Source organism: Asterias rubens, chromosome 20 (genome assembly GCF_902459465.1).
Source record: "Asterias rubens chromosome 20, eAstRub1.3, whole genome shotgun sequence".
Classification (NCBI taxonomy): domain Eukaryota; kingdom Metazoa; phylum Echinodermata; class Asteroidea; order Forcipulatida; family Asteriidae; genus Asterias; species Asterias rubens.
In genome coordinates this window covers 10,911,906-10,939,437 of record NC_047081.1, presented here as the reverse complement: position 1 = coordinate 10,939,437, position 27,532 = coordinate 10,911,906, and the positions used below count along the sequence as shown (strand labels likewise).

Here is a 27,532-nt window from a genome sequence, read left to right as displayed (position 1 = left end):
GAGAGAGGGAGATTGCATCTATGCACAGTGAGTAGAGCGGATGGAGGTCTTAGATGTATACATGTAGATGGTGACTTGGAGGAGCCCGTAGTTTTTCTCCATCTCGTCTTCTGAGTCGAGTGTACTCCAATATTGCCGCATATAAATACACAGTGTTTCTTGCGTGCGGAGCCGGTTTATCGTGCCTCCCTATTGCAAGTCGTGCAGTGCTGGATATGACAGGTGAGGGATAGGCTATTATGATGATGTATTGTGTTGTATTGTGTAATGAATGGAGTCTAATTGATGGAGGATATTAAGGGTTATTTACTGCGTAGCACTCGAGACTCAACTCTGATATTAAAAAGTCTCGTTCACTCGAGTCGTTTTCTAACAATATTTGAAACATCACTCCTTGAATATGTATTTGTAGATCTAGATACTTACGAAGACTGTTGTTTTGACAATTATTTATATTGACTAGTCTGGTCCGAGTCACTGTTTTTTTTTCCCCTTGTCGTGTCCAAGTCCTTGTCTGTCACAGGGAAATGTATAAAAGCAGTGCTTTTAAACCCTTTTTCCTGCATGTTGGCTATTAATTTTTTACACTCGATATTATTTGAAATTTCTATACATTTAATTATTGAATTATGTGGCATCCATGTCACCTTTTCTTTATTATACTCGTTGTTATATTTTGTTGTCAACTGATGTTTTATTGTAATTTTCAACATGAAGAATACAAGTGCATCGAGTTGAATTGAATATCGACTGTGTGCTGCATAAATGGATGACCATGGAGTCCGACTCGCGATCGTATTGATTCAGCAATACCTCAATTCAAGACTCGTTTTTTCTGAATCACGTACACTTACTCTTATACAAAAATAATTTTGTTGTTAATACATGACAGCAGTTCTGAGTCATTATTAATCATTGTCAACACTGATGTAATTAGTTTTTTTTCTTCTATATTTTTCTTTTCAATATTGATCGTTTTAAGTGTGAACATGTGCATTTTGCGCAATTTCGCGCGGTGGTAGTTTGGCTTAGTAACCTATTCTGGTATTGAGCACAATTGTATTGTGCTTTAAAACTACTTTTGTGTGATTAACAAGCAGCTCTATCCCTTACAAAAAAAAACTATAAAAATCTTATAGGAATCTTATAGAAATCAAAGAAGTGACGAAAAAAACTATAGGAATCCTATAGGAATCCTACATAAATCCTATAGGATATAGATACTTCGCCTATTAGATTGGACTTTTTTTGCAAGGGATGAAATTGGGCCCGGTCAATATTCTGACCAGGAATTTCTTATAGAGAGAAATACCAATGTTTTAGGTATTTATACTGTGGAATGTTTATTGTGGTTGGGATACCACGAATTGGTAGCTGCAGTTTTCCCTCAATGGCTTTCATGAAGAGTGCGTGAGCAAATCAGACGTGTTGCTAATTTGATTATACGATGGCATGGCGGTGTATTGCCCACGGCCCTGAGCAGACGACAACAACGTGTGTCATTTAAATCTGCATACGTTTTTTTCCCCGCGCAAAATGAAACCCAACCGTTCGCCGTACGCTGTGATGGACGAATCGTGGAATTTTGCTTGAAGCAATGCGTTAATTGAACAAAATCTTGTTTTCCCTGTGGTGGTGGCCGCGGTATGCATCCGTAATATAAGATATTATAATTTCTGGCAGGCAAATGATGGCGATCATTTAACTGCTTATTAAATTAATTATCATGGGACTTAAAGGTATGTTACATCACTACTTTGTGGAACAGGAACATTTATACATTGCTCAAAAAGGTAGAGCAGAGGAGTCCATCAAGGGAGTCCTTTGGAGTTTGTGAACATTGTATTTTGTCAGCAGCTATTAAAGGCACTGGATGGACACCTTTGGTTGTTGTCAAAGACCGGTATTCTCAGTGGTGTATCCCATCATTTTGTGCATAAATTAACAAACCTGTTGAACAATGAATAACGAAAACAACACCCGTTGTACAAAAATGTGTGTGCTTTCAGATAAAAGGCTTCAGGGCTGAAATAATGTCCTAGAGGTGCACGTTGCCGTCGGATTGGGCGATTTTGCCTAAAATAAAATTGCGTTTGTTATGAAGTGAATATGATTGGGAAAAATATTTTCAAAAGTTCAAACTAGATTTGAAATAATATCCCTTGAAATTGTGCGGTTTTTGTTACATTCTATGGCAGAGTGGTCCGTCGTTGTTCTAATGAATTACTCCACAAAATGCCGTTTGTAGCCTATGTTTCGCTGCTGTATCTTACAGCTGAGGAACATTTAAAGTTTTTGTTTAAATCACTCTCACCGTGATTGCAACACACAATGGGTGCCTGAGTGCAGAACAATTACTCTTTAAAAGGATATAAGGAGCAGAAGTTCCAAACTACAAAATTTGACTACATTATAAGGCAAGAAAGCCTCTTTAAAATCTTTTTCGAGTGGCTATAATATGCATTGCACGGAGAGTGTGGCACATCAATACGGTGTGAAATCAAATTAGATGGACGAGTTTGGGTTTTGCCGAGGCATCGATATGAAGCATGTACTTGCTTCAGTGTAACATAAAGGAGGGATTCTATATCACTGTATGTTAATGTTTTGTACAATGTGTCCATGGCTTAAGCCAACAGCCGCCATTTTGTTTTTGGTCGCATACCCTGCGTGCTGTGTTGGAGGAGTATTGAATCCTTCAGCTACACCAAAAAGGCGACAGACTATAAAGATTATAATATGCGTATTAGGATTTGAAACTTTTCAAGGTGGAAGTATAACTAAGAGAGGTTTGCGGAACATCATGTGAAAATCTCTTTTGAGTAGTTTTCTTTTCAAGAACCAACATTGCTCTAAAGAGATATTTACATGTAGTGTTAACAAAGGCACTGGACACTATTGGTAATTACTCAAGCAAGATTTAAGCATAAAAACTTACTTGCGTAACGAGCAATGGAGAGCTGTTACAAGTATAAAACAGTGTGAGAAACAGCTCCCACTGAAGTAACGTAGTTTTCGAGAGAAAACAAGTTATTTTCCACAAATTCGATTTCGAGACCTCAGAATTAGATTTTGAGATCCCGAAATCAAGCATCTGAAAGCACGCAACTTCGTATGACAAGGTATTTTTTCTTTCATTATTATCTCGCAACTGCGACGACCAATTGAGTTCAAATTTTCACAGGTCTGTTATTTTATGCATATGTTGAGATACACCAACTGAGAAGAATGGTCTTTGACAATTTACCAAAAGTGTTCAGTGTCTTTTAGGTTATTAGTGCGCTAATTAAATAGAGCGGCAACCATGTCAAATGTTCACTAGATCTTTGTGATACTGAAGAGGTACCAGACCATACGCATGAAATTAGAAATAAACGAGATATTTTTGCCATTATCATCAGCAGAAAATAATAGTCGGGGAAAAAAGGACAAGCAAAACTTATTCTGTGAAACAAAACTTGTTTCGATTTTATTTGGTCAACAATTCGACAATCTTATTTTAGACATCATTCCAACAGTCTTCAATAGGTACATACAGTAGGCCTAGTAATAACATTCAAACTGTGCATCAATATACAGAAATTTTGGCGTAAAAATTGTTATTTTGTTTCTGACATGTACTTTCTTCATTCACTGCAGGTGGCGACATCGGGACGTACAGAAGCTGCACTATGGCCAGTGCGATCGTGTTTATGTTGTCGGTGGCTGTTCTTGTCCAAGTTTCAAACTGTGGTATGTACTTTTCACTCTGTCCAGAGTTTTGATCACAGCTTGTTTAATACACCAAATTTGAATAAAATTATTATTATTTTCCGATTGCAAATTTTTGTTTACATTAGGGAGTGGTTTACACCAGGAGTGGATAACTTTTACTGGACTAAGAAACATTATTTTTGAAAGTCACTGGTCACTGGCCCGCATTTTGGTTGGTGTATAATGGAAACTTATTTTAAAACTTAAATAGCTTATAAATTATGCAATGATGCTTTTGCTCAAACAATTTTTTTGTTCTTAATTCTTGTTGTCGGGGCGGGGGAGCGTCTGGGCCTAATTTCATAAATCTGCTTAGCAGAAAATACTGCTTGACAAATTTCTTTGCTAAGCACAAATTGAGTAATGAACCCGTCACAAAAATGTCAACTTAATGTAGTTTTGCCTGGTTACCTAGTGTTTATGTTAAGCAATACTTTTCTGTGCTTAGCAAGTGCTGTGTGCTTACAGGCTTTATGAAATTCGGTCCTGATAGCTGGGGTGCTCAAAACCCTCGTCCTCCCATCAATATAAAATAACTTTTAGGTTCAGAAACTTATTATACAGGACACAACAATCACGAAGTTTTATTATGCCGTTTTATAGTATTTCTAAAAGCATGTGTGGCATTAGCATTATCATTTCTATTTTGGTCACACCCTTATCAATGTTTCGTAAAAAAACACTCACTGCGCGTTTTCCTCCCTAATTTTGTCAACCTCTTTCTTAGATCAGTTGGTATTTATACAGCACCGGTAGGTTAATCCGGAGGTCGCAGGTTCAATCCCACTTAAGTCGTTGTTTTTGTTCAACCCAAATTCAAATAAACACTTTACATACAACAAAATTGACAAACACTCGTACCTATTTTCTTCTTATTACATATCAGATTTAACCATTCACACACAAAGTACACAAACATTATATTAATATTTTGTCCTTGAGAATTATTTATTGGATTTGGAATGGACATTGACACTTCAATCTCGATGAAATAAAAAAGATTATGAAATAAGAAGATGAGTATTATCTTCCTCTGTTCAAACTGACGCTGAAAATAAACCAATTTAATTAAACCTCTGTGACGTCAGAGTTGCCTTAACACAGGACTCACGCAATAATGTTTGTCCCATCACTGAGTTTTAGAATTCAAGAGTGAAACATGACGCCTTGTTAGAGTAATTAAAAAACACCGACTACATGTAGAAAGTTTATTGCATGCATGCAAAGTGTAAATGATTTAACTGAAAATGACACACGAGGAAATTTACAGGCAAACAGTTCCAAGCCAACTCCCAACATTTTTATTCGCATTTTCAGTTTTCTCATAATTTTCCTTTATGGCCATAGTAAGTTATTAGCGACTTCTTGAAGGCGTGGAAGTTGATCTTCTCGTCAGGTTCCGCCTTCCAAATCTCAAACAGCCGAAAGAAGAATCATTTCCACAATATTTTCAACTATTGTAACATAACTTCAAAACAATTATTTCATCGGCAAATTTGCTGATGAAATCGTTTTTGGTTTTTTTACGAAATTAATTTTCTTTTAGTTATGTGCAAATATAAACTAAACTTCAAAAAACAAAAACCTTTGGGGAGTCATATTATTTTCAAACCTTGAGGAACTAAGAAACATGAGTAGGCCAAGCAGGCCTGTATAAAGCCGTGTCCGAAACGGCGACTTCGGCTACAGCTACGGCTAGATCGCGCGCGTCTGCCTATTCTTCAACACTGGTAGACGCGCTGATCTAGACGTAGCTGTAGCCGAAGTCGTCGTTTCGGACACGGCCTTATATATAAATGCTTTGTTTTTGAAAGAGCAAGGACACCAATGCATTTTCTCCTTGGTAAAGGGCACTCTCTAATGCAAAGGAGTGAAAAGGCACTCTTTGAAAAGCCGTATGAGGGATACATCTTTTTCGAGTGGTCTTCCACTCGTTAAGATTGAAGTTAGCATCTTGTTCGAGTGGTCTTCACTCTTAAAGATTGAAGTAAGCATCTTTTTGAGTGGTCTTCCACTCTTTAAGATTGAAGTTAGCATCTTGTTCGAGTGGTCTTCACTTTTTAAACTTGAAGTTCGCATCTTGTTCGAGTGGTCTTCACTCTTTAAGATTGAAGTTAGCATCTTTTTGAGTGATTTTCCACTCTGTCCTGGGGTGAAACCCCTCTGAGCGAAACAACCACCCCTCCCTTTTTAAAGAGCCATAATGAGGGACAACTCGAAATGTAAAGAGTGGTGTTTTTCACCCTTTCACATTAGAGAGCACCCTAATATTGAGGAAATTGTAAATCTATAAGGGTCAAGTCAATGACTGGAATCATGGCGGCAATCGCCTCCCTTGCCTCCGTTACATGTCAGTACACTTGTCCCATCGAGCCTTGTGATAAGGTCATCTTGTCAATAGAAAACAATCCCTTTTTTCCGGGCAGGTCATTTCAGCGGACAGTGTCACCCAAATTTCTACAAGACGCCAACTTGTTTGGACACACCGGGGGCGTATTTCTGCGAGTGTGGGGCCGGGTTCGACTGGAACAGCCAGCAATGCATAGGTACGTATTAAACAACTTATTGGAAATGAGTAAATCACAAAACTGAATCGGACCTCGAGTCCCCCTTTAAGGTCCGGCCAATGAGCTGACTTTTGGAACCGTTTGGTTAGTCCAATGTTGTCCATCAGGATTGCGCCGCCGCTCCCGGAGACATTTTTTCTTCCTCTAAATCGAAAAAAAAAAAAAATCAGGATCATTTTTGCAGATTGTAATTCTATACTATACACAGAAAGAAAAGAAATGTCGCCTGGCCGACGACGGGCCCGTCAAGTTTTTTTTTCTAAAAGAAAAAAAAAGTACAAAGTTGCGCAGCTACCGCACAATAGGCTTGTTAAAGGAGAGTACGGGCCGCCGACTTCTGACAACCTCTGTTAAATGCCAGACGAGGCTGGCAGCTGCTGTTGTGGCTGGGTCTGGGTTTGTCGTCTGTATTGTCAAAAAAATGAAAACAAATATTATTTTTATTTTTTAAAACCGGTCCGGGACATTATTTTTCACTTTACGGAGTGTGGTGGGGGATGCAGGCTTTTTTATTTTATTTTTTTTTTTTTTCAGCGTATGTTTATCCGTAGTCCTACTTTGTTGCTAAAGAATGTGAGCGATATACCTTGTGTTTTTCAATTAATTCCACAATAATTAATTTGCTTGAATTTTGCGTGAACTGACAACAGTCTGCACTATGATTGTTATTTCTTGATGGTCGCGAGGCAGTCATGCCCATTTCCTTTTTTATTGTGTCAATTTTTGGCCCATTAAATTATTTATTAGCAATTATTATTCGTTTTGTTTTGCACTCTGTTAATTTTTACGTAATTCTTTCCCCAAGAAAAATAAGCGATAATCAATGGGAGGGAAATGTATCCGTGTGGCTTTAGAAGAGAAATTAATGCTCGAAAACAAAACATTCCTCATTGATAATCTTAATTTCGGTAACTTATAAAGAACAGCGCCCTCTTGGGTAAAAAAAAAAACCCAAAACACCAACACAAAAGTCAATGTGACGACGACTTGGTAAATGCACCGGCAGCGCGACATCCAAACCAAAATTCCTCCATGCCAAAATGAGCTAGCCCGACCACCCGAGCAGAAGTTGAACAACGCCAGACTCCATCAATCTATTAATAATTTTAAAAACATTTTAACGGTGAGCAAATTTTCTATAGGAAAAGTCTCTGAAAACCACCGACTGTTGTTCACCACCATGCATGCGGCACTCATGCCATGCAATGTTTGTTTTACCATGTTTCACTCATTTTTAATTTTCTTCGCTGGACAGGTGGTAGGCTGGTGGCTGTCATCTCATGAATTTATTTAATAAGATCTTTGCTGTGTGAATAGGCCTAACTAAATCAGTGTCTAGCTCATCTCAATTTGAGATGAACTAGACACTGATTTTAAGTAAGGACTATTTCAATTTCAAGAATGAATGAGAAACTGGTGGCAGGATTATTATAATTTTTTTTTTATAGATTATAATGGAAACTTTTTATTTTTTGGGTGACTTGTACTTTTTGTAGTGGATTGGTGGATAACTTTCCGTATGGCGCCACCACTTTTTTCACTCATTTTAACAAAAAGAGATATATCAATCAGGTAAATAAGTTCCTATATTATTTTATATCGAATGAAAAAGTGGTGGCGCCATGCCCATACGGAAACTTTTCCGATTGGTTAGTCTACCTCGTTGTTTGGGCTGTAATGGCTCTCTTTGATTTTGATTATCGGTCTACTCTAACCCTTAGTCTTAACTAGGCCCCTATATGGTCTGAACTGAATAAGATCAATAATACAACCAGAAAGCCATTGACTACTCCTACCTAGGTACTGTACTTATTAAGTTATGTATGGTAGAACTATGACTGAGGGTTCGTGGAGACGATAGCGGAACGAACCCTCATAAGCTAGCAGTATCCATTAACAGCCCATTTTTTTATCAATACTATTATAAAAATCTTAGTTCTATTCTATTTTTATTAGTTGGGATACCTAGGTACAGTAGTAGTGCTGAGCCCATATTGACATTTTTTTCTTTGTAACTGTATAGCCTTGTCCATAGACTCGCGTCTCGACTACACAAACATCAGCAACAGTGCCCTCGTGAGCTATGCCGTCCTCCTCGGCAAGAACTTCCCCTCCCTCCAGGCCTTCACGGTCGGCCTTTGGCTCCGCCTCAACTCCGCCAACGAGGGGGAGAGCGGGCGGAACAGCAGCATTCTCTCCTATGGCTTCTCGAGTCGGAACAGCGAGGAGCTGTGGATCGGACTCGGGAGCAGTTTCATCATGCGGATAAGAGGGAAGCAGTCGGCCGTTAAGCTCAGGCAGCAACTACCTCGTGACAAATGGTTGCATTTTGTCTGCACATGGAATAGCGAAGGTAGTGATGACAGTAATCTAGACCTTTTTCATGCTGTAGTTTTCATTTGATGTTTTTTTATCTTCAACGCATCAGGCCCTCTTGGTGAAACCAAACATTTTCATTCGGGGTGAGGGAAAGACATAGTTTGGGGGATTATTGGAAACCAATCATTTGTGCATTTTTTTTTTAATTAAATCATTTTAAAATTTAATGTACATGTCGTTTATATAGTAAATTTCAAAATAACAGTACCCCAAAACACATCATGTCCACTTAAACTCTTTTGTACTTCTGAGTTTGATCAAAAGGTGTGATCCACATTGATACTGACTGCTGAGACCCTCATTGTATTTCACAGGTGGTCTTTGGTCGTTGTTCGTTGATGGGCGCCTCATCATCGAAGGGGAGAACCTCGCGACGGGCGAGACCATCCGAGCCGGCGGGGAGCTGGAAGTCGGCATTCGTCGCGACCGCAACTTCACCGAGAAGACGGACAAGACGATCGGCAACAAGCTCGTCAACTCTTCCTTCGACAGGGCGGTGTCGTTCAAGGGCGAGATCAGCTACTTAAACATGTGGAAGGGTGCCCTGGAGGCGAGTCATATCGCTGACATGCACCAGGACTGTACCTTCAACTACTGCGGAGACGTGGTGGAATGGGTGGATTTCAGGATCGGGACCAGAGGAAGTCTGAAGTTACGCTGGCCGTCTGGGGTCTTTGGTAAGACTGGGCTCGATTTCTCAAGAGCTAAGACTGCTCTTTAAGGCTCATGTATCAAGCGTGATTGCTGAGCAAAGTGTCATGCCACAAAACAAATCACTACATGCTCTGTGAAATTGTGCTCTGTGATTTCGTTGTCCTGATGAAAGTAGCTAATAAAACACCACGTCTTTATGAATGTTGTTATGGAAAGGTTTGCGTCAACACCATGTAATGACTATCTCTAAATGAGTTGGGGTGGTTCTGAAACGAACCATTGGTTTCAACTCGACGTTTCGATCAGTATGCTCTGAACCACCCCAACTCATTAAGAGATTACATGGTGTTACTGCAAACCTTTCCATATCGTATTTCCACCATGCAAAGTCCTACTTATGAATGTTGTTGCTGTGTCGGTATAAATAACTCAGAAATTGCATCGCTTTGGTTGCGTTGCTTTTCTTACTTTTATTTGATGTGCTTCTCTTCAACCAATGTAATACAAGCTAGCTCATGTATTTGGTCACATCCGTATAAAGGTCACTGGCATAGCGCCCTCATGTCTTTATATTTAGTAAGTTAGTTTATTTCACCATCATCTCTTTTACTTGGCCTACTTCAAATACACCAGGAAGATTTACCCATTTGTCTCAAACATTATAATAAATTCAATGCGAACTTGGCTTTAAGGATCCATAATGTGTCGGCCAAAGTTTTGAATACATGAAGGAAAAAACCCACAAATTTTGTAAGGAGTTTGTCGAACTAAACTTGTCTTGCATTCCAGATTCCTGCATTCGAGACAAAGAGGAAGGGTGCGACACTTACTGCACTAAAACAATCGGTTAGTACAATTACCAAATCGTCCGAATATTACAACAAATTCAGAGTTATAAAAATATCAAAATTCCAATTGAATGATAAACAAACACATTATACACTAGACTTGTGGACAAGTTGTTCAATGTCTGTTGCGGTGATAGCCCGCGATTCCTACGGTACTCTCGTGAGACTGCTGGCCCCGTGAGACTACTACTCTCACGACTACGGTCCCATTTAATTGGGAGTAGTAGTCGGGCAACCAGCAGTTCCCGCGAGAGTAGTGATCTCGCGGGAGCACTGACACAACTCGACTGTCTTCCACCGAGGCAGACCAATAACGACTTGTCCGCAAGTCTCAAACACAAAATTTAAAAAGAATTTCTGTTATAAATTGTTTCCGTTCAGGTTGCTGTTTAAAAAGGAAATACATCTGAAACATATGAATTACCTATAAATAGTAGTAAACCTGCACTTAACGTTCTCCTAAAGACGAGCAGAGTCTTTTAGAAACAGTGAGAACAAACTGGCTCTTTTCCGAGCCAACACTCCCTAAAAAGAGATTTCATACATGGTTGGTACAGTACCCGCAAGTTTACAGCACTTACATTTGAAACAGTTGCAGAAATTGAGTAGAGCTTTTGAAACCTTTGGATGCGAACCTTTTTCCATATTTCCAGGACCCCAGTGTAAACAGGAGTTTGCAGAAAATATCGAGTGGAACCACACGCCTGTGGGTAAGCGAGCTTCCATGCCGTGCCCAGGTGACTTCAATGGTCCCCTTGTGAAGGATGCCTCGGGGACGTATCAGAGTGTGGACAGTAAGTTAACAAGATTAGGGATGTGATTTCTCCATTTTTTTTTTTACCGGAAATGCATTTTTTTTTTCAAACCCACCCCACTCCCCCCCCCCCCCAAAAAAAAAAAAAAAAAAATAATAATAATACTAATAAAAAAATTCAAAAAAGTAAAAAATATTTTTTAACTAAGACCAAATTCACAAGAAAATGAAGATAAAACCTTATGGAACACCCCAGGTTGCAGAGTAGGGAATGCAAAACCAAAGTAATGTATGTAAGCAGGAAATCTTTCATGCTCACAACCTTTCATGCTTTGCGCCCGCAAGCTTTCATAATAAAACTAATAACATACCATTTATAAGGCGCACAGTATCTAGAATGGTACCATTCAAAGGCGCCGGAAGCTTAGCAAGCTGACAAATTGAACAGATGAGTCTTGAGGTTGTGTTTGAAAGTAGACAGATCAGGTGTGTCCCTCAGCTCGTCTGGCAAGCAATTCCAGAGACGCGGTGCGCAGCTGGAAAAGGCACGGTCTCCGTAACTTGCCAGACGAGTTTTGGGAACATAGAGTATGTGTGATGATGATGACGATCTAAGGCCTGGTCTGATGTTTCGTTGTTGTAGACGATCAGTAATGTAGCAAGGTGGTAATCCATGGAGGGCCTTGAATGTGAGAAGCAAGATTTTTCATAGCTTTGCATCTCTGGCTGCAGCATTCTAAGTATTTGTGAGGTTTGTTTTTCCTTAAATTCAAAACCTATAAGTGCCTTTTATTTTTACCCCCACAAAGCCAGACGAGGTTATCGGAAGTGCCTGAATGAGGCGGGACTGTGGGGAGAAGCGGACGTTTCTGAATGCCTTGGGGAAGACACAAGAAGGCTGAATAATAAGGTAATGTAGACGATAAAGACAGGTGGTGCTTGAAGCTTTGCATGGTGTGGAAATTAAAAGATTCAACTATAAAACAGTAAAATTTCAACTGCATCTGTGACCATTGATAGTTCAATTTTACCAATGTTGTGCACCCTACCTTATGTAAAGGAACACATTGCCTTGGATTGGTCGTGTTGGTTTTTGAAAAAGCGTTTGAAGACGTTTGGTATGAAATGCAAATGGTTAGATAGATAATTTAAAAGTAGAATTTAATGATCGACACAAATATGCCTCGGAATTGCACAGTTTTCCTTGTACGTCGCGAAGAAACACGGTTGGCCAATTTATGGAGTCAAAATTGACTCCATAAAATGGCAGATCATGTTAGTTCGTGACAAAAGGAAAACCATGCAATTTCGAGTTATACTTGTATCGATCATTATATTCTTCTTTCAAAATATCTCTTAACCATGTGCATTTCATCAAACGCTTTTTAAAGACCAACTCGTCCAATCCAAGGCAACGTGTTCCTTTAAGATACAAATTTACCATTAACAGTAAACTTGAAAGCATAACCATGTTTAAAATTTCTTTTGGACTAGTGTTGGCTCTGAAAAACCCCCCAGAGTGGTCTTGACGTTTTGAACAGTATACTTTGCGCGACTTCTGTTCTAAACGTTGAGACAACACTGGCTCTAAAAACCAGCTCAATTATCTAGTTGTAAGAAATCTGCTCTAGCAATGCAAAGGCTGTGGGTTCCCGCCCGACCGATCTATCAGGGATTTTTTTTTGCACAGAGCTTGAGGTAGTACTGAGTATACAGTGCTTAATTAATACAAAATCAACATCGGATAAGTTCTTGATTAAAAATAATTCCACACAGCCGAGTGGTATAGCCAACAATTGTATTTGATTGTTTTTTTATATTTATTTTTAAATCTAGATTAAAATGTTGTTAAACAACACGACGGAGGAGGGGCCGCTATCGAACCGGTCTCGGCTTCTAGAGCTCCTAGAGGAGCTTCACCGGGATGCGGTCCAGTATCGCTCTAACCCGTCTGACATCACGGCCGATATAGAGGGCGTCCGCATGCTCTCTCTGCTCCAGAACGCCTCACTGGGCCTGGAAGACGACGGCATCAACGCATCGATACGAGAGGGCCAGGGTTATACAAGCATGGAAGAGACATTGCAGTTTGTCACGGTGAGATGAGTGAAATTGCTGCACTGCATTGACGTGAATCTCTGGATAAATATTTATTCTAGTTGGAGCCAAACACAAAGAGGAGATGATGAAGAAATTTCAGTTTTAGATGTTGGAGGAAAACAACAGAGAATCATTATTCCAGGGAAAACCCACGTAGGCTTTGGCGATATCTCGATATAATCGAAAATCGCGATACCATTTCTTATACCTCGATTTGTTTGGATTTTTGAAGTATGCAAATTGGGCATAGTAAAATGTCAGAATTTTACACTTCAAATATAAATCGCGATTAAATCGAATATCGTGATACTTCTTTGACGGTATATCGTGGGATAATAAAAGCAATATTGCCCGAGCTTAAACCCACGCATTCGAGTAGTAACTGAGCACCCAATCCACATAGTGCTCCTGGTGCGATTGAAACCGGGGTCGCAGAGGTGAAAGGCAAGGCAAGATGCCAACTTGACCCCCCTGAATCTAAATTCTCAAAATTCAATTAACATCAGCCAACCACCAAGCAAGATTGCAGTGAAGACAGGTTCTGGTTTTGCTATTAATAAAATACCTTCAAAAACAGAAGAAAAAAAACAATTGTAAAAGTATTCAGAATTTGTGCTTTTTCACAAACATAATTTGCGAAAACGGATCCATTTTTGAATTCTCTTAATCTCCTCAAAGGTTGCGTGCAACATCTTTGACATAATCCTGGACGAGAGGAACAATCCGGGCTGGCGTCGGACGGCGCCACGAGGAGCCGAGGCCATCAAGGTTCTGAAGGCCGTCCATGAATTCACTGACATGGTCGCTAACAGCTTGTTGTTACACATCAGAGCAGAGACCTTAAAACCAAGCGAATGGTCCATCACACGCATCGGTTCCAATTTCGGTGAGCGGAATATTTTGTTTACGATTATATAGCTCCAAGAAGAAAATTTGTCCCATTATTTAAAGTTTGCCCTTGTTAAAACCTGTCAAGGCCTACAAACATTCGTGGGTGTTGAATTACATGTATATTGCGCTCTCACCAGGACCAGCCTGTTCGAGAGCGCATAATAGTAAATATGCCATAAGAAAATTACATAGAAACAGTTTAGGATGAAGAATATTCATTTTGATTGTACCCATATACAGCGATGTGTGTTAGCAGGGGATACTCGGTACATTCCCGAGTTCTGTGAAAACAAATCACAGGCATATTACTCGGGTGGGATTCAAACCCACTACCTTTGCAATTCTAGAGCAGTGTCTTACCAACCTGACTAAATGATGCTCCTTTCTGCAGCATTTCACATTCGAATCGTGAAGCCAGAGAGTTTCGAGGGCCTTGTGTTACCGGACAGCTCGCCCGGTATGGCGTCACTGAACGACAAAGATGGATACATCGATCTGCCAGAGACACTGTTTGAGGAAGCACCACTAGACGGCTGGCCGGGTAAACAGATATTTTTTATATAGGATTTGAGGCATTGCATGGTGAGGTATCAATGTATGTTTGGTTTGCAGTAACACCATGTGTGTATCTACTTGCCAGGTAGAGTTTGTTCTGCCATACAGTCTCCTGACGATGACTAGAGCAAGCTAGTCGAAACGTTGAGATCAATTCAGAACTGACCCCCCGGCATTACAGTTAATTACGATCCTGTAAGCTAAAGTAGTAGTCCAGTCTATTTTCTATACCATCCGCCCTGGTAATAGTTAAAAAGCAGGACAGTTCTTTTCAGAACTGAGAAGTCTCCCGAACCTCTGATTATCTACTCAGCGGCAGTAAAATAAAGCAAGACAGTTCTCTAAGAACAAACTCTACCTGGCAAGTAGATACACACATGGTGTTACCGCAAACAAAATATATATATATATTTTTTACTAATCTTTCTAATGTAGATTTACATTTACTCCACGAAATACCAGGGGAAAAATAGATTCTGTTAATTTTGACTCTTCCCCAAAAGGGTCTGCGAAGACCGAGTATTTCCAACAGTTGCATCTAAAGTGTGGAAATCATTGACTTTTAAACTTGGACAAAAGTTCTTTATTCCTTTCTTGTCCGTCCCATAATGTGTGCATTTTTTTCTTTCCTGCTTGCAGAACATGTGGCCATATCCTACACCAGGTACAACACTACCTTGCCCGAGTACTTGCCAAACCATCCGGAGTAAGTCCTTTTTGGGAAAAGTTTGTGGATCATCCATTTGGCCGAGTGATCCATGTGGAATGATGGGTGTTTATTTTGAATACTAGGTGTTTCATTTTGCATACTTAATGTTCCATTTTGTACATTAGGTGCTCCGTTTGTAACCCCTAAACCTAGGTGTTTCATTGGAATGATGGGTGTTCTATTTTGACTGCTACAAACCGTGGCCATATCTCGCTCTGCCCCTTGTTCAGTGGTGGCTCTCATTACGCAGTCAGCGCTCCAGCTCGGGTTAACAACATTGAGCGGGGGAACGAAGAGGGTATGTGTATTGTCACCAGGCATTCCATTTGGAACACACCATGATTTCTTGAAGGAGTCAATGCCCCCCCCCCCCAAGTTTCAAATTACCTCTCTCACCATTTAATTTTGATTTCTTTTAAGGCCTGTCATTGTGAAGTTCTACCGCGACAAAATGAAGGAGCACCTTCACAAACACGACAACTTAAACAGCGTCGTCATGGCAACCAGGGTGCACACCAAGAAAGGCCCCATCGTCTTCAGTAACTCCTCAGATCCGATAAGTTACGTCATGAAATTCCGAAAGGTGAAGAGAACGAATTCTTTAAAGGATTTTTGTATCATTAATAATGAAAAAAAACTGCTCTCGTATAATTGTTGTTCTTGTAGCTCTTTATACACCTTTGTTCACAATCACTAGGCCTTCTTTAATAATACTTGTACATACATTTTGCATTACGGAAATAAATGTTGTCAAGTTGAACTGAAATGAATTTTTATACAAATATTTTATTTTATTTTTACATTCCTTTGTTTCAGCTTATGAATATCTCAAACCCAGAATGCGTCACCCTTGGGGGTAATCCTTTGTAAGTATATATTTTTTTTGTGCAACTTTATGTTCTTTTTGAGTTTAGAACTGACCACTTTTGATGGGTAGTCCCCCAAAAATCCATGCCTCTACTAAATATTATATGTATTCCTTTTGCCAACTCAGACCCAACGAGTGGGAGTGGGTGCAGCAAGGCTGCGAGGTGACGGAAAGCGACGGGGAGCATGCTCAGTGCAGCTGCACCCATCTTGGGGTCTTCGCCATAACGACCGACATGTACGACACTAAGGTTAGCTACGCTCGTTTTTGCTTTCACACTTAACCCCCTTTACAAGTATTAGCAACAACAACAACATTAAATGGTGTTTAAAGCTTTGCATGGTGTGGAGAAAATATTAATAGTGCACTTTTGCGGGTGCAACCATGAGTAAAATCTCTTTTGAAGGAGTGTTGGCTCTGAAAAGAGCCGCTTTGGTCTTGATGTTTCGTCTTCAGGAGAACAACAACATTACCAAACCGAAAACTACGGACTCAGTTTGTCATAGACAAATGGGTGATTCACGAAATGGAAAAGTCTGACAGGGTACTGTGGTTCATTTTGACGATCATCTCCTCAGTGACTCAGTGTCTTTAAAGCCATTGGACCATTTCGGTACAGAAAAAACAAAAGTTCACAGATTTACAAATAACTTACAGGGTGTTCAGAAGGTAATGGTTACTTTTTGAGAAAACATTAAAACAATATCAATTCTCGATAACGAGAATTACGGATTTATTAAAAACACATGTCATGGCACGCGAAACGTGCGGAAACAAGGGTGGGTTTTCCTGTTATTTTCTCCCAACTCCGATGACCAATTGAGCCTAAATTTTCACAGGTTTGTTGTTTTATATATAAGTTGTGATAAACGAAGTGTGGGCCTTGGACAATACTGTTTACCGAAAGGGTCCAATGGCTTTAATGTTGATGGAGAATAATGTTTTGTAACCTTTTTTCTTTCTCAGTGGAGGCCGGAGGACCCGCCACGCTTTACGCTGACCGTAGCGTCCTACATCGGCATCTTGGTGTCGCTCTGTCTCTTCACAACGTCTATGGCTGTCTTCATATATCTCAGGTCAGTACAAAAGGTTTGACTTGTTAACACAAAGGGCAGAGATTCAAGTAGCCCTCTGGACTACAAGACAGAGTCCAAGGTGCTATTCACACGACAGCAATTTAACTGGGGTCCCTTGCTTAATTTTGGCAAGGTTGTAAAATGTAGCAATGTTTGACAAGATTTTGCAAGAGAACTTGGACAGTAAAAGGGGCTCAAGATTCCAGTTTTAGCATTGGGCCAGACTAGAGAAGTATATTCCATTTTGAAACAGTTCAAAGTGGACTATTTTGAGGTACATCATTTTACAAAAACGGCCGCCCACAATGAGCAACTCAGATGGGATTCGAACCCACAACCTCTGCATTTCAGAGCAGGGTAAGAATCAAAAAGAGAGTGAAGATAAACAAGCAAATTGACAAAGTTATTTTTTGTTCGTTATTAACCCTGTGTGACCTTTTTATTATAGATGTGAGACGGACACCGTTGCCGTGCATCGTAACCTGGCTATATCCATGATCTGTCTACAACTCTGTTACTTTATTGGAATCACACGTGATGAGAATGAGGTAAATTAACTTTTTTGGATCTAAATAATCAGCAGTGGGCTGTAACAACACCATAAAATGGTCTCATAGTACAAAAACCTGTATGGAAATAAATAATAATAATAGGGACACTGCCAATAATAGGGCTAGATAGCTCAGTTTGTAGAGCGCCGGCACGTTAATCCGGAGGTCGTTGGTTCGAATCCCACTCTAGTCAATTCTTTGTTCAACCCCAAAAAGAAATAAATAATGATCAGCCCTTTGAGATGCCAAGTTGTTGTCAGGCCTGATACTTCACGGAGGCAACGGAGGCGATTGCCTCCGTGTCCCCTTGTCATTGCCTTGGTGCCCTTGAAATGCTCCAGTACAAATTTGCAATTTCATCATAGGGTGCCCTTTACCAAGAAAAAAATGCCTTAGTGCCTTGGTGCCCTTTCAAAAACGAAGCATACAGCCCTGTGTTGTTATAAGTATTTTTTTTTATCAATTATTATTATTATTTGATACCTAAATAAAAAGTTGCATCCCCTTAAGGTTATCCCTGGCTGCCCATTTCCAAGTTGCACTTTGGTGCGATCCTTGGCTACACGGCAGTTAGCGGGTGTATGGCTTATGTCTGGCACCCCCGAACAAAGATATTGACGAAAACGGCCAACATCGGGCTAGATAGGTCATTTGGTAGAGCGCCGGCACGGTCGTTAATTTGGAGGCCATTGGTTAAAGTCCCACTCCAGTCAATATTTCTTTGTTTAAATTCAAACTGTTTGAAAACTTAACCAGTCAGTTTTCCTCGTGGACAATTACTTTTTTTTTGTTTTTTCCCCGATTTAGACGGTCTGCAAGGTCTTCGCCATCTCTATCCACTTCTTCTTCCTGGCCACCTTTGCGTGGATCTGTAACGAGGCATTTAACCTCTACATGGAGGTGGTCAACTCAATCCATGCCGACACACAGCAACAACGTTCTATGCTGCGGTACTACATCATAGGATACTGTAAGTTCTGATAAATTTTTCTCGTGTTTTTAAAACTTTTTTTCTCGTACAGCTTTATCCAGAAGACGATCAGAGCATACTGATCGAAATGTTGAGTTAAAACCAATGGTTCTTTTCTGATCCACCCCAACTCCAACTCATCCCAACTCATTTACAGATACATGGTGTTACAGCACACCTTTCCATATCGCATTTCCACCGTGCAAAACTTCAAATCTTACTTATATTAGGCTTATGTGTATTGACCAATTTTGGGGGTTCTAACTTGGGAAACAAAAATCCACAAGACTGCTCAAAATTTTGTAAAAGACCTGAATCGAAACAGTAAAAAAGACTTAGTCATAGGGTAGTGTGCGTTCTCGTTAATGGGGGACTTTTTGTTGTCAGAACTCAAGAAGATTTTTTCCTGGTGTTTCCTTCAAACAAAGATAGTTATGATGGCTAATTATTGTTTCTTTTCTCTGTTGATTTCTGAAGTGTTTCCGGCTGTCCTTGTTGGTGCGGTGGCTAAGGTCAAATGGGATAACTACTTCTCTTCGGATGTGTAAGTAACTAAGTGGAGATTCTTAGCGTTGATTTCTAAAGGTTGTGCCAAGCGCACTGGACTCAAGCTCTGGTGTTTCTGATCAGAAGAATGTGGTTTTGAGTCCTGGTTAAGGACACCTTTGATAATTACTCAAAATATATATTAGCATGAAAACTTGGTTTTTAACGAGCCTTGGGAGAGCTGTTGAAAGTATAAAACATTGTGAGAAACGACTCCCTCTATTAAAGTAATCTAGTTTTTAAAAAGAAGTAACTTCTCACAAAAATATTTTAACTTGAGAAAGACCTCAGGCCTGAAGCCTTTCTCAGGCATCTGAAAGCACACCAATTTGTGCAATAATAGTATTTTATCTGACTTTATTATTATTAATATTTCATCTGAAGCCCGGTTCATACTTCCTGCGAATGCGAATGCGAAGCGAATCTTGGCGTCACAAATTCGCAAGAACAATTCGCAGCAGTTGAACTCTGTTCTACTCCCTTGCGAATAATCGCTGCGAGGGTGTGACGTCAAATTCACGTCAAATTCGCTTCGCATTCGCATTCGCATGAAGTATGAACCGGGCTTAAGTCATTGCATCTATTTCTGTTTTTCTCCAGATGTCTTTTGGATCCTGTGCATATCTGGTATTTGATTGGACCAGCGTTGGGGCTCTCCGCGGTAAGAACGTAACATTTCAATCTTCATAAACCTCAAAATTACCTGTTTAAAAGATGGCTCAAATTTCATAAAGGGGGCAAGTTCAACGCTGCTTACGTGAAGCAAATTTTCCTACTATTATGAAACAGTTTGCTTAAGCATAAGCTTGTTTCACAGGTTAGCATGAAAATTAGACGGCCAGCTTACATATTTACCATGAATTTGCAATGATACGTCATTCATTTTCATACAGTAAGCACTTGAAGATTATCATGCCTTTTCAGTTCCAGTTTAGCAGCAAGTGTGTCAAACTGCCCAAAACTGATAACTTAACATGCAACATTGTCCGAGTTCTATTTCTATGGTTCACACAAAACAAATATCTCTTTAATCACTTTTGTAGGAAACAAAATATTGCCCTTTGAACTGTGTCCATGGCACTAGACTTGACGCAGTCGGTTGTGTTGATTACAAATTTGGAGTGTTCATATTTTGTTCATGTATTGTTTTGCCGATATATTGCTGATTGTAATGTGACCATCTATTCATGTGATTGAAATGTTTACTGTTTTATGAGATGCTTTATATTAATAATGAAAGAAGTGAATTTATTATGACATTTGCAACTTTTCTTTTCATAATGCTGTGATATTTACGATTATGTCTGCCCATGATTTCAATGTCTAGGTTATCTTTTACAACTCCTTGTGACATTTTTCAGTGAGTTGATTTTTTTTGTACGTGTTTTTTTTCCAGAACTGATTGATTGCTGAAGATCTGTATATTTTATCCTTTATTGGTTTATATTGATCACATTTTGTGGATCTTATTTGTTACTTTTTCATGGTTTCACTTTTCATGGTTAACTGTTATAGGTTTTCTTATTTATATTGTAAAGCGCATGGGAGCAGTTTTGCAATGGGTTCAGCGCTATATAAATGTGTCTCCATTATTGCTTCATTATACATTATTTGTCTAATTGCTTTGTTTATTACTGTTAATTAATTGTTCTGATTAATTTTGATTTACAAATTGATTAGTTACTTGTCATCAATAGGCCTATAATGAGCTAGATTTTGTTTAGACTTTATCTCTTGGTTCAAATTAGTTCTCTCATTTTTTTCCTGGAGTGTATTTTGTTGTCGTCAAGTTTTGTAGAACTAGCTGTATTGTGTCAATAAATAATCGTATTTGCCATTGTGTTCAAATATGCTCTAGACTTGCACAGTCTAAAGGCACTATAATATCATTGTTACTATTATTGTTAATGTTTCATTATTATCCTTACATCTTATATAATACATTATTTAACAATAATAATAATAATAATAACAATAGGTATTTGTAATGCGCTAAATCAGTCTAAACACTAAACAGTTGTTCAAGGCGCAGCAGAGACAATATAAACAATAATGAACATGAACATATTCAGTGAATGCAATTATTAGAACAATAATCAACAGTCAATAATTACATTAAGTTTCACAGTGACTTAGGGTTAAGTAGGCTTATAAAATGAGTATGCAATAACAATAATTAATTAACAGTAGTTATACAGTACATAGTTAGCAATAATATGAACTCTTGAGACTGTTTTCTACTCTTAGGTGACGGTGTTTGTCTTGGTGTATACTGGTAAAGCCATTATGGAGAGTTCATACTCGAAGGATAGAGAGGCAAATAAAATCATCGGGTAAGTGAACGGAATCTGGAACATTCAGGAAACTTTAAGAGTATATTATTTGTTTTAACCTGTAATCCTGGTAGACCCACCGCACCAGAAAACGTAACGGGTGAAGCTCTGTAGGACTATGGTGACTAGATCCAACACCACACACAGAATCCAAACACATATGGTTTGTCGTTCAGACGGAACATGTATGCTATCTCTTCACCGACCTGCAAATGCGAAACGAAATTTTGACATCACAGCCCTGTTTTCGCTGCGAATGTTTCACAAGAGTTGAACACATTTCAACTGTTGCGAATTTGTGACGTCAACGTTCGTATGGTAATTGTATTGGGATTTGCAGGAAGTATGAACCGGGCTTTACTTTGATGTGTTTTAGACAGTGTACTGTATTCATAGACAAAAGGAGCATCTACAATTTAGGTAAACTTTTGATCACAACACTGAAAATATTTTCATACCTGAAACTTTAGACCGACACTTCGGTCTTCATCAGATCATCTGTTGAAGTCGTATCCCCTCCTCTATTTGTGTTAGCTTGCTGTTAGTAATACATACTGATTTGCGTTCTTGTATTTGAATATGATTTTGTCAAGTATTGTTTTTTAGCTTTGCATTGTGTAAATGAATAGTAAAGAGCTAACACTCCCACAAAAAAGACTTACACATGGGTACGCGCAAGTTCACTTGTGTATTTATAGTTTCTTCCTATTTGATTATGCTGTTTGTTAAAAATCTGTTTTTCATAATAATTATTATAGATTTTGAAATCCCACCTTAGGCCGCAATGCAATGTATCTTAATAAACCAATTCAAGTCGGTCAAATCAAATCGAATTGTATAAATGTATGTGTTGATTGATTGACTTCGTTTTGGATGGTAGGAATCACTGTAAAGGCTGCTGGATTCAGGGAGTTCTGATGCTGATAGCCTGGGCGTTTGCTATCCTCTCCATCATGATGTACAGCATGATACCTCAGATACTCTTTGCCATGTTCAACATACTACAGGTAAAGAAGAACCAGGCTAGCCTGGCTAGAATGTTTTCAGTTAATTTATGACTTTTGAAGAAGTGATTATCTTGAATCCCCATTCCAAAGGTTTGTGTTTAATTATTGTACCACCAAAACTAGCCTTGAAATGACCCATGGCACCCACAGCAATTGCTGTGGTGCCCTGTGCTTTTGCTGTGGTGCCCTGTGCTTTTGCTGTGGTGCCCTCTGCAAGGTTCCAATACAAACTTACATTTTCCCAGTAGAAGTGCCCCTTATCAGATGAAAATTGCTGAGCCCCTTGTATGAAACAATGAACAGCAGGCGAGACATTTTTGTGGACATTACCTTTGTTATAATGTCTTCTTGCGGAAACCTAAAGGCATCTGTAAAAAAAAAAGTTTTGTAGGAGTTTACAAACCCGAACTACATCCTTACTGTTGACCCTATTTGTAATTTTCTCTCGAAACTTGTTTATTTCTGTTGAAGGGGGCGTTTTTCTTTGTGTTCTTCTGTGTACTGAACGGGGAGGTCGTGGAGATCCTGGCGGAACGTCGCTCGACGCTCGGCCTGACCGTTACGCCAAGCATTCCGCGCTCTACCAAGTACAGCGTCTACCGTCGATACGTTCCAATCAAGGCTCTAGGTAAAATACTTCATTTTAGAAACAGTTATTGATGGCCAGATGATTTTTTTAAACCTACAATCCTGGTCAAAATGCTTGGACCACCTATTCCTAACGTTACATAAAACCAATCACTGTACACTTCCCACTGACAATAATCGTTCTCTCCCCCGTCCCCCCCCCCGGCTCAATGTTGACTGTAACGCAGAAGACGGGCAGTCAGAACCAACATTGAAAGGGGGTAGGGGGGCCAACGAGATATGGACAGGGTTGTAGCTGAGTCTTTCTCGACGGCAAAGACATTATTTTGGATTAGGAAGCCACAGTTTGTGTCTCTGGCTAGAGCTGTAGCGGAATCATAAAATGTTATTGGGAGGGAGAAATGACAAGCGGTGGCAAAGACATCATTTTGGGAGGCTGTTTAATGTTTGAACTATTCATTGTTACATTTATATCACAATGGGAGGTGGGGGTCGGCTTTCGCCCTCTGGTTACACCACTGGACTAGAGATAAGGATTCTGTTAATCTTCGGAGTAAACAGCCACAATCTGTCCCTTTGGCTTAGGATTCTGTCAACATTTTGTATCTCTGTGGATTTTACATCTTGTGCCCTTCTAGACGTCGGCATTAAGCCGATTGTATGAGAAATTGGGCACAGGTGTAAATCTGTTCCCGATTTCAAGCTTAAAGTTTTCCTTTCATATCGCTCAGTAGGTACTGGAAAATCAAAGAGGACCCAGCCTGTACCCCCGGCTGACACCCCGGCCAGCCCCAAGGAGGCGCGGCACCGCACCCCCTCCAGCGGTGACACCTCCCCCGACCTCAGGAACGAGGAGATGTTAGGAGTCAAGGGACACCGATTTGTAGCGGGGACCAGTTCGGGGCCAGACTCGCCCCTGATCGGCATGAGTAGTGCGCAGCTACAGAGGAAGTTTAAAGGGAAGAGACCTCGAACCGAAGAGACGGTGAGTATACACTGACAGGTTCCCAACCTGCAATGGTGATAAAGTACCCTGATTGTCTTTATACCCGAAAGGGATGTGACTATTTTTGTACAATTTTGTACTTTTAGAGACAGAAATTCTGACTTTTTTGTGTCATTTATTTGTCATATATCTGTTTGTTTACAGAGTTTGGACGTCATGGCCATCCGGCCACCAAGCGGATCCGTCACAGAGATAGACGCTGGCGACATTGTCACGACAGTCTGATCAGCAGTGACGTTAAGTAGCATTTTGATCGAAATAGAAATTAAATTTTACTAAACATAATTTCATCACCCTAACTTACCCTAACTTAAACTGTCCCCTAACACACCATCAAAATTCAACCTCATGTTTCACTTGATTTTGTTGGACTGAGCTCTGCACTAGTATTATGACTGCGCTTTACAAAGGATCAGGCATACCGTCCGCCATAAATCAAATTCCAACAGTTTGGATGTTGAGTTACTGAATAGTGTTGTGCTGAGGACTGCACTAGTAAACGTACATATCATGTTTTTACATGGGATGAGGCATACCACCTTAATCAGAGTCCGCTTTAATTTAATTCTTAATTAATAATTCTATCTGCACCTGACACACAAATTCCTGTTGCCTAAGTCAACGCATGCGCTCACACGCAGTGCGTACATCTTCAACCATTTGAAGGCTGCACTTTATAAGGAAGTAGAAGAAGAACATTTTGGGTGTTGAGTTACTGAATAGTGTTGGACTGAGGACTGCACTCGTAAACTGATTATGCTTTCATGGGATCAGGCATACCACCATAATCAGAGTCCAGCATTTTGCTGTTGACTTGTTATAATAATGGTGTAGGATTTTGCTAGAGTGAGGAAGGATTCTTGTAAATCACTCAAGGGAGTAGGGTGAACGATAATGTTGGAACTTTGAACTATACTCGGATCAACGCAGTAATTTTTGTTTTATCAAAAATCAAATTTAAAACTCCTGTGTCACGTCACAAAATTTACTCAAAAGCAGTAGGTATAATTATAGCTGGACAAGTTTTAGATATAAACATGGTAAGTTGTTATCAGAGCTAAACAATACGAGTTGAACTATTCTTTGACCCTCACTCCCTCAAATCTTTCAAAAGCCGTTGCTTGTTTGGTCTGGACCAGTACAAGTTCTTTAAGAACGAAACAGAATGAGCTCCTTGCAGAAATAAACAGGGTAAGTTCCTATCAGAACTGAACTAAATAATACAAGTTATTTTATAACTTAACAATATAGTTCTTTAAGAACTAAACATGACGAGTTATTTAAGAACTAAACGGGGTAAGTTCTTTAAGAACTAAACAGGGTAAGTTCTTATCCGAACTAAACAATACAAGTTCTTTAATAACTACCAAAAAAAAACCGAGTTCTTTAAGAACAAAACAGGAAATTATTCAGACGTTCTCAAAATCATTTAAAAAAACTACAGCAATTTTAAGCGTAGATAATTTCTCAGGTGATTCTACTCCGTTTTGAGTCAAATAAACCTACACCGTAGAGAAGGTGCTTCCTGTCTAAGGGCCTTTCTCAAACCTCGGCTTGGGCTCAGGCTTAGGCTTGGCCTTTAACCTGTATTTATGAGCAGCACGTATTGCACGAACACCAGCATGCGGAGCCTGCGCCGGAACCCAAGCCGAGGTTTGTGAAAGGCCCTAGTTCGCAAAAACCTTGAAACTCCACAGAATGCTTTGTAGGTAATGTCTGAACATTTTTTGCTCTGTGGTCCACACTTGGTGTGTTATGTAAATTCAGTACAAATATTATGTGTAGTTAACGACTATGTTTATTTAGCACCAAAGAATTGTATACCTTGATTTTTTTTATTTTACCGCAACAACTGAAATTGAACTTCACAAGGAACCGTCTAGTTCTCAAGTTTCTTCCTTGCTAGGTTTCGTAGTCAGGCCTGATACTGATACTTCACGGAGGCAACGGAGGCAATTGCCTCCATGCCCTGGTTGTTGCCTCAATGCCCCTGAAATTTTCCTGTAGAAATGACCCTCATAGAGGCGCCCTTTTTAGTAACGAAAAATGTATTTTGGCCCCTGAATGAGCTTACGTGTTAGGCCTGTATGTAGCTCTCCTGGGCACTGTTTCATAGAGCTGCTTAAGCAGGAAATAAGTACTTACCAGTTTCCTGCTGAGCAAAAGTGAACAAGGTACCAGTCACAGATGCTTCATGTAGCATAGTATTTCCGCTGGTTACCTTATTCTGTTAAGCACACTTTGTTGTTGTTAGCTACTCTATGTGTTTAAGCTACTCTATGTGTTTGCGCAGCTCCATGAACTTGGGCAAAGAGGCTCAGTTTCATAAAGCTGTCTAAAGCAGAAAATATTGCTGAGCATTTTTCTGCTTAGCGAAATTGTGTAGGACACCAGTTAGAAATGGTACATGGTAGATGGTATTGTAGCTGGTAACCTTAATCTGGTAAGCATAATTTGCTGTGCTTGGCTAGTTTTTGTAAAGCAGCTCTATGATAAAATGTAGGTCCTGGTTTGAAAGTGTACTTTGTGTTTAGAGGTGGGGTATTTTTTAATGATGTGCATGTAGTTAAGCATTAACTGGTACTTACTTCAGAGGCTTTGCAGATGTATATATAGTTTAGCAGATGAGACCATTTTTATGGTGTCTGACTGTTTTTGTACTTAGGTGGCAGAAGGCAGAATATAAAACTGTCCAATAAATTTCGGCTCAAATTGTCCAACAATCTTCCGCTGAAATATTTTAATGGAGAGAATTTTTTTATGTTTAAAGGTAAAGTGTAATATGCGTATTGTACGCACTTCTTTTTCTTGTCAATGTATTGCTTGTACGGTTTGTTTTATCTTAGAGATGTACATCTGTAGGAGCATTCGAACTTGGGTTTACTTGGTGTTTGTTTGTTATGTAGACGTTTCCATTGGAAGGAATACACATTGATATGGATTCAAATAGAGGTAACTTGGCTTCCATTTGATCGTACACACACTTGGATAAACTGCCGGGGCATTGAGCACCAGTTGTACATGAGGGACTTTTCGTTTTCAACGACGGATGGTTCTGCGACGGTAAAGATGACATTTGGCGTCATCTGCGCATGCGTCGGCTTTGAGGACGGTCGTCCCTCAATTTCTACGACAGTACTTGGGATGAATCTTCGTTGTGCTGAAAACGACAACGTTTAGCTGAACAACCGTCGCAGAACCATCCGTCGCCGAAAACGAAAAGTCCCTGTTGTCATTACTGGAACAACAGTCTGCACAACTGTTTACAGGGATGAGATTGTTCAGACTTTTGGCTGAACTCATACTTTTTATGTCGGCCTAGTGAAGAAAATCAGACACTATTTTTTTCCACAAATAAAGAAATCCTGCTCATTGGT

The 27,532-nt window shown here is 39.6% G+C and overlaps 1 protein-coding gene across 2 annotated transcripts; it reads left to right on the top strand.

Moving 5' to 3' along the window:
- The first annotated feature begins 1 nt into the window (after position 1).
- Positions 2-27,254, top strand: LOC117303802 (adhesion G protein-coupled receptor L3-like). Of its 2 annotated transcripts, none has more exons than XM_033788163.1 (25): positions 2-222; positions 3,640-3,732; positions 6,180-6,299; positions 8,344-8,673; positions 9,014-9,376; positions 10,143-10,199; positions 10,855-10,995; positions 11,765-11,865; positions 12,792-13,052; positions 13,734-13,941; positions 14,338-14,487; positions 15,141-15,207; positions 15,631-15,793; positions 16,027-16,076; positions 16,205-16,328; positions 17,045-17,154; positions 17,603-17,702; positions 18,513-18,675; positions 19,153-19,219; positions 19,822-19,882; positions 21,469-21,554; positions 22,435-22,561; positions 23,033-23,189; positions 23,881-24,134; positions 24,300-27,254. In XM_033788163.1, the coding sequence occupies exons 1-25, from the start codon at positions 216-218 to the stop codon at positions 24,378-24,380; spliced, it is 3,441 nt and encodes a 1,146-aa protein (XP_033644054.1). In that variant the 5' UTR covers positions 2-215; the 3' UTR covers positions 24,381-27,254. The 2 variants fall into 2 exon arrangements, with proteins under 2 accessions (XP_033644054.1, XP_033644055.1); XM_033788164.1 differs by having other exon boundaries at positions 3-222; positions 23,884-24,134.
- The last annotated feature ends 278 nt before the right edge of the window (positions 27,255-27,532 follow it).

What these genes read in the sequence shown, in the direction of transcription:
- LOC117303802 (XM_033788163.1), top strand. An exon ending in CTGGCCGTCTGGGGTCTTTG is followed by an intron (nt 9,377 to 10,142) that starts GTAAGACTGGGC and finishes CTTGCATTCCAG; the next exon opens with ATTCCTGCATTCGAGACAAA. An exon ending in GTACTACATCATAGGATACT is followed by an intron (nt 18,676 to 19,152) that starts GTAAGTTCTGAT and finishes TGATTTCTGAAG; the next exon opens with TGTTTCCGGCTGTCCTTGTT.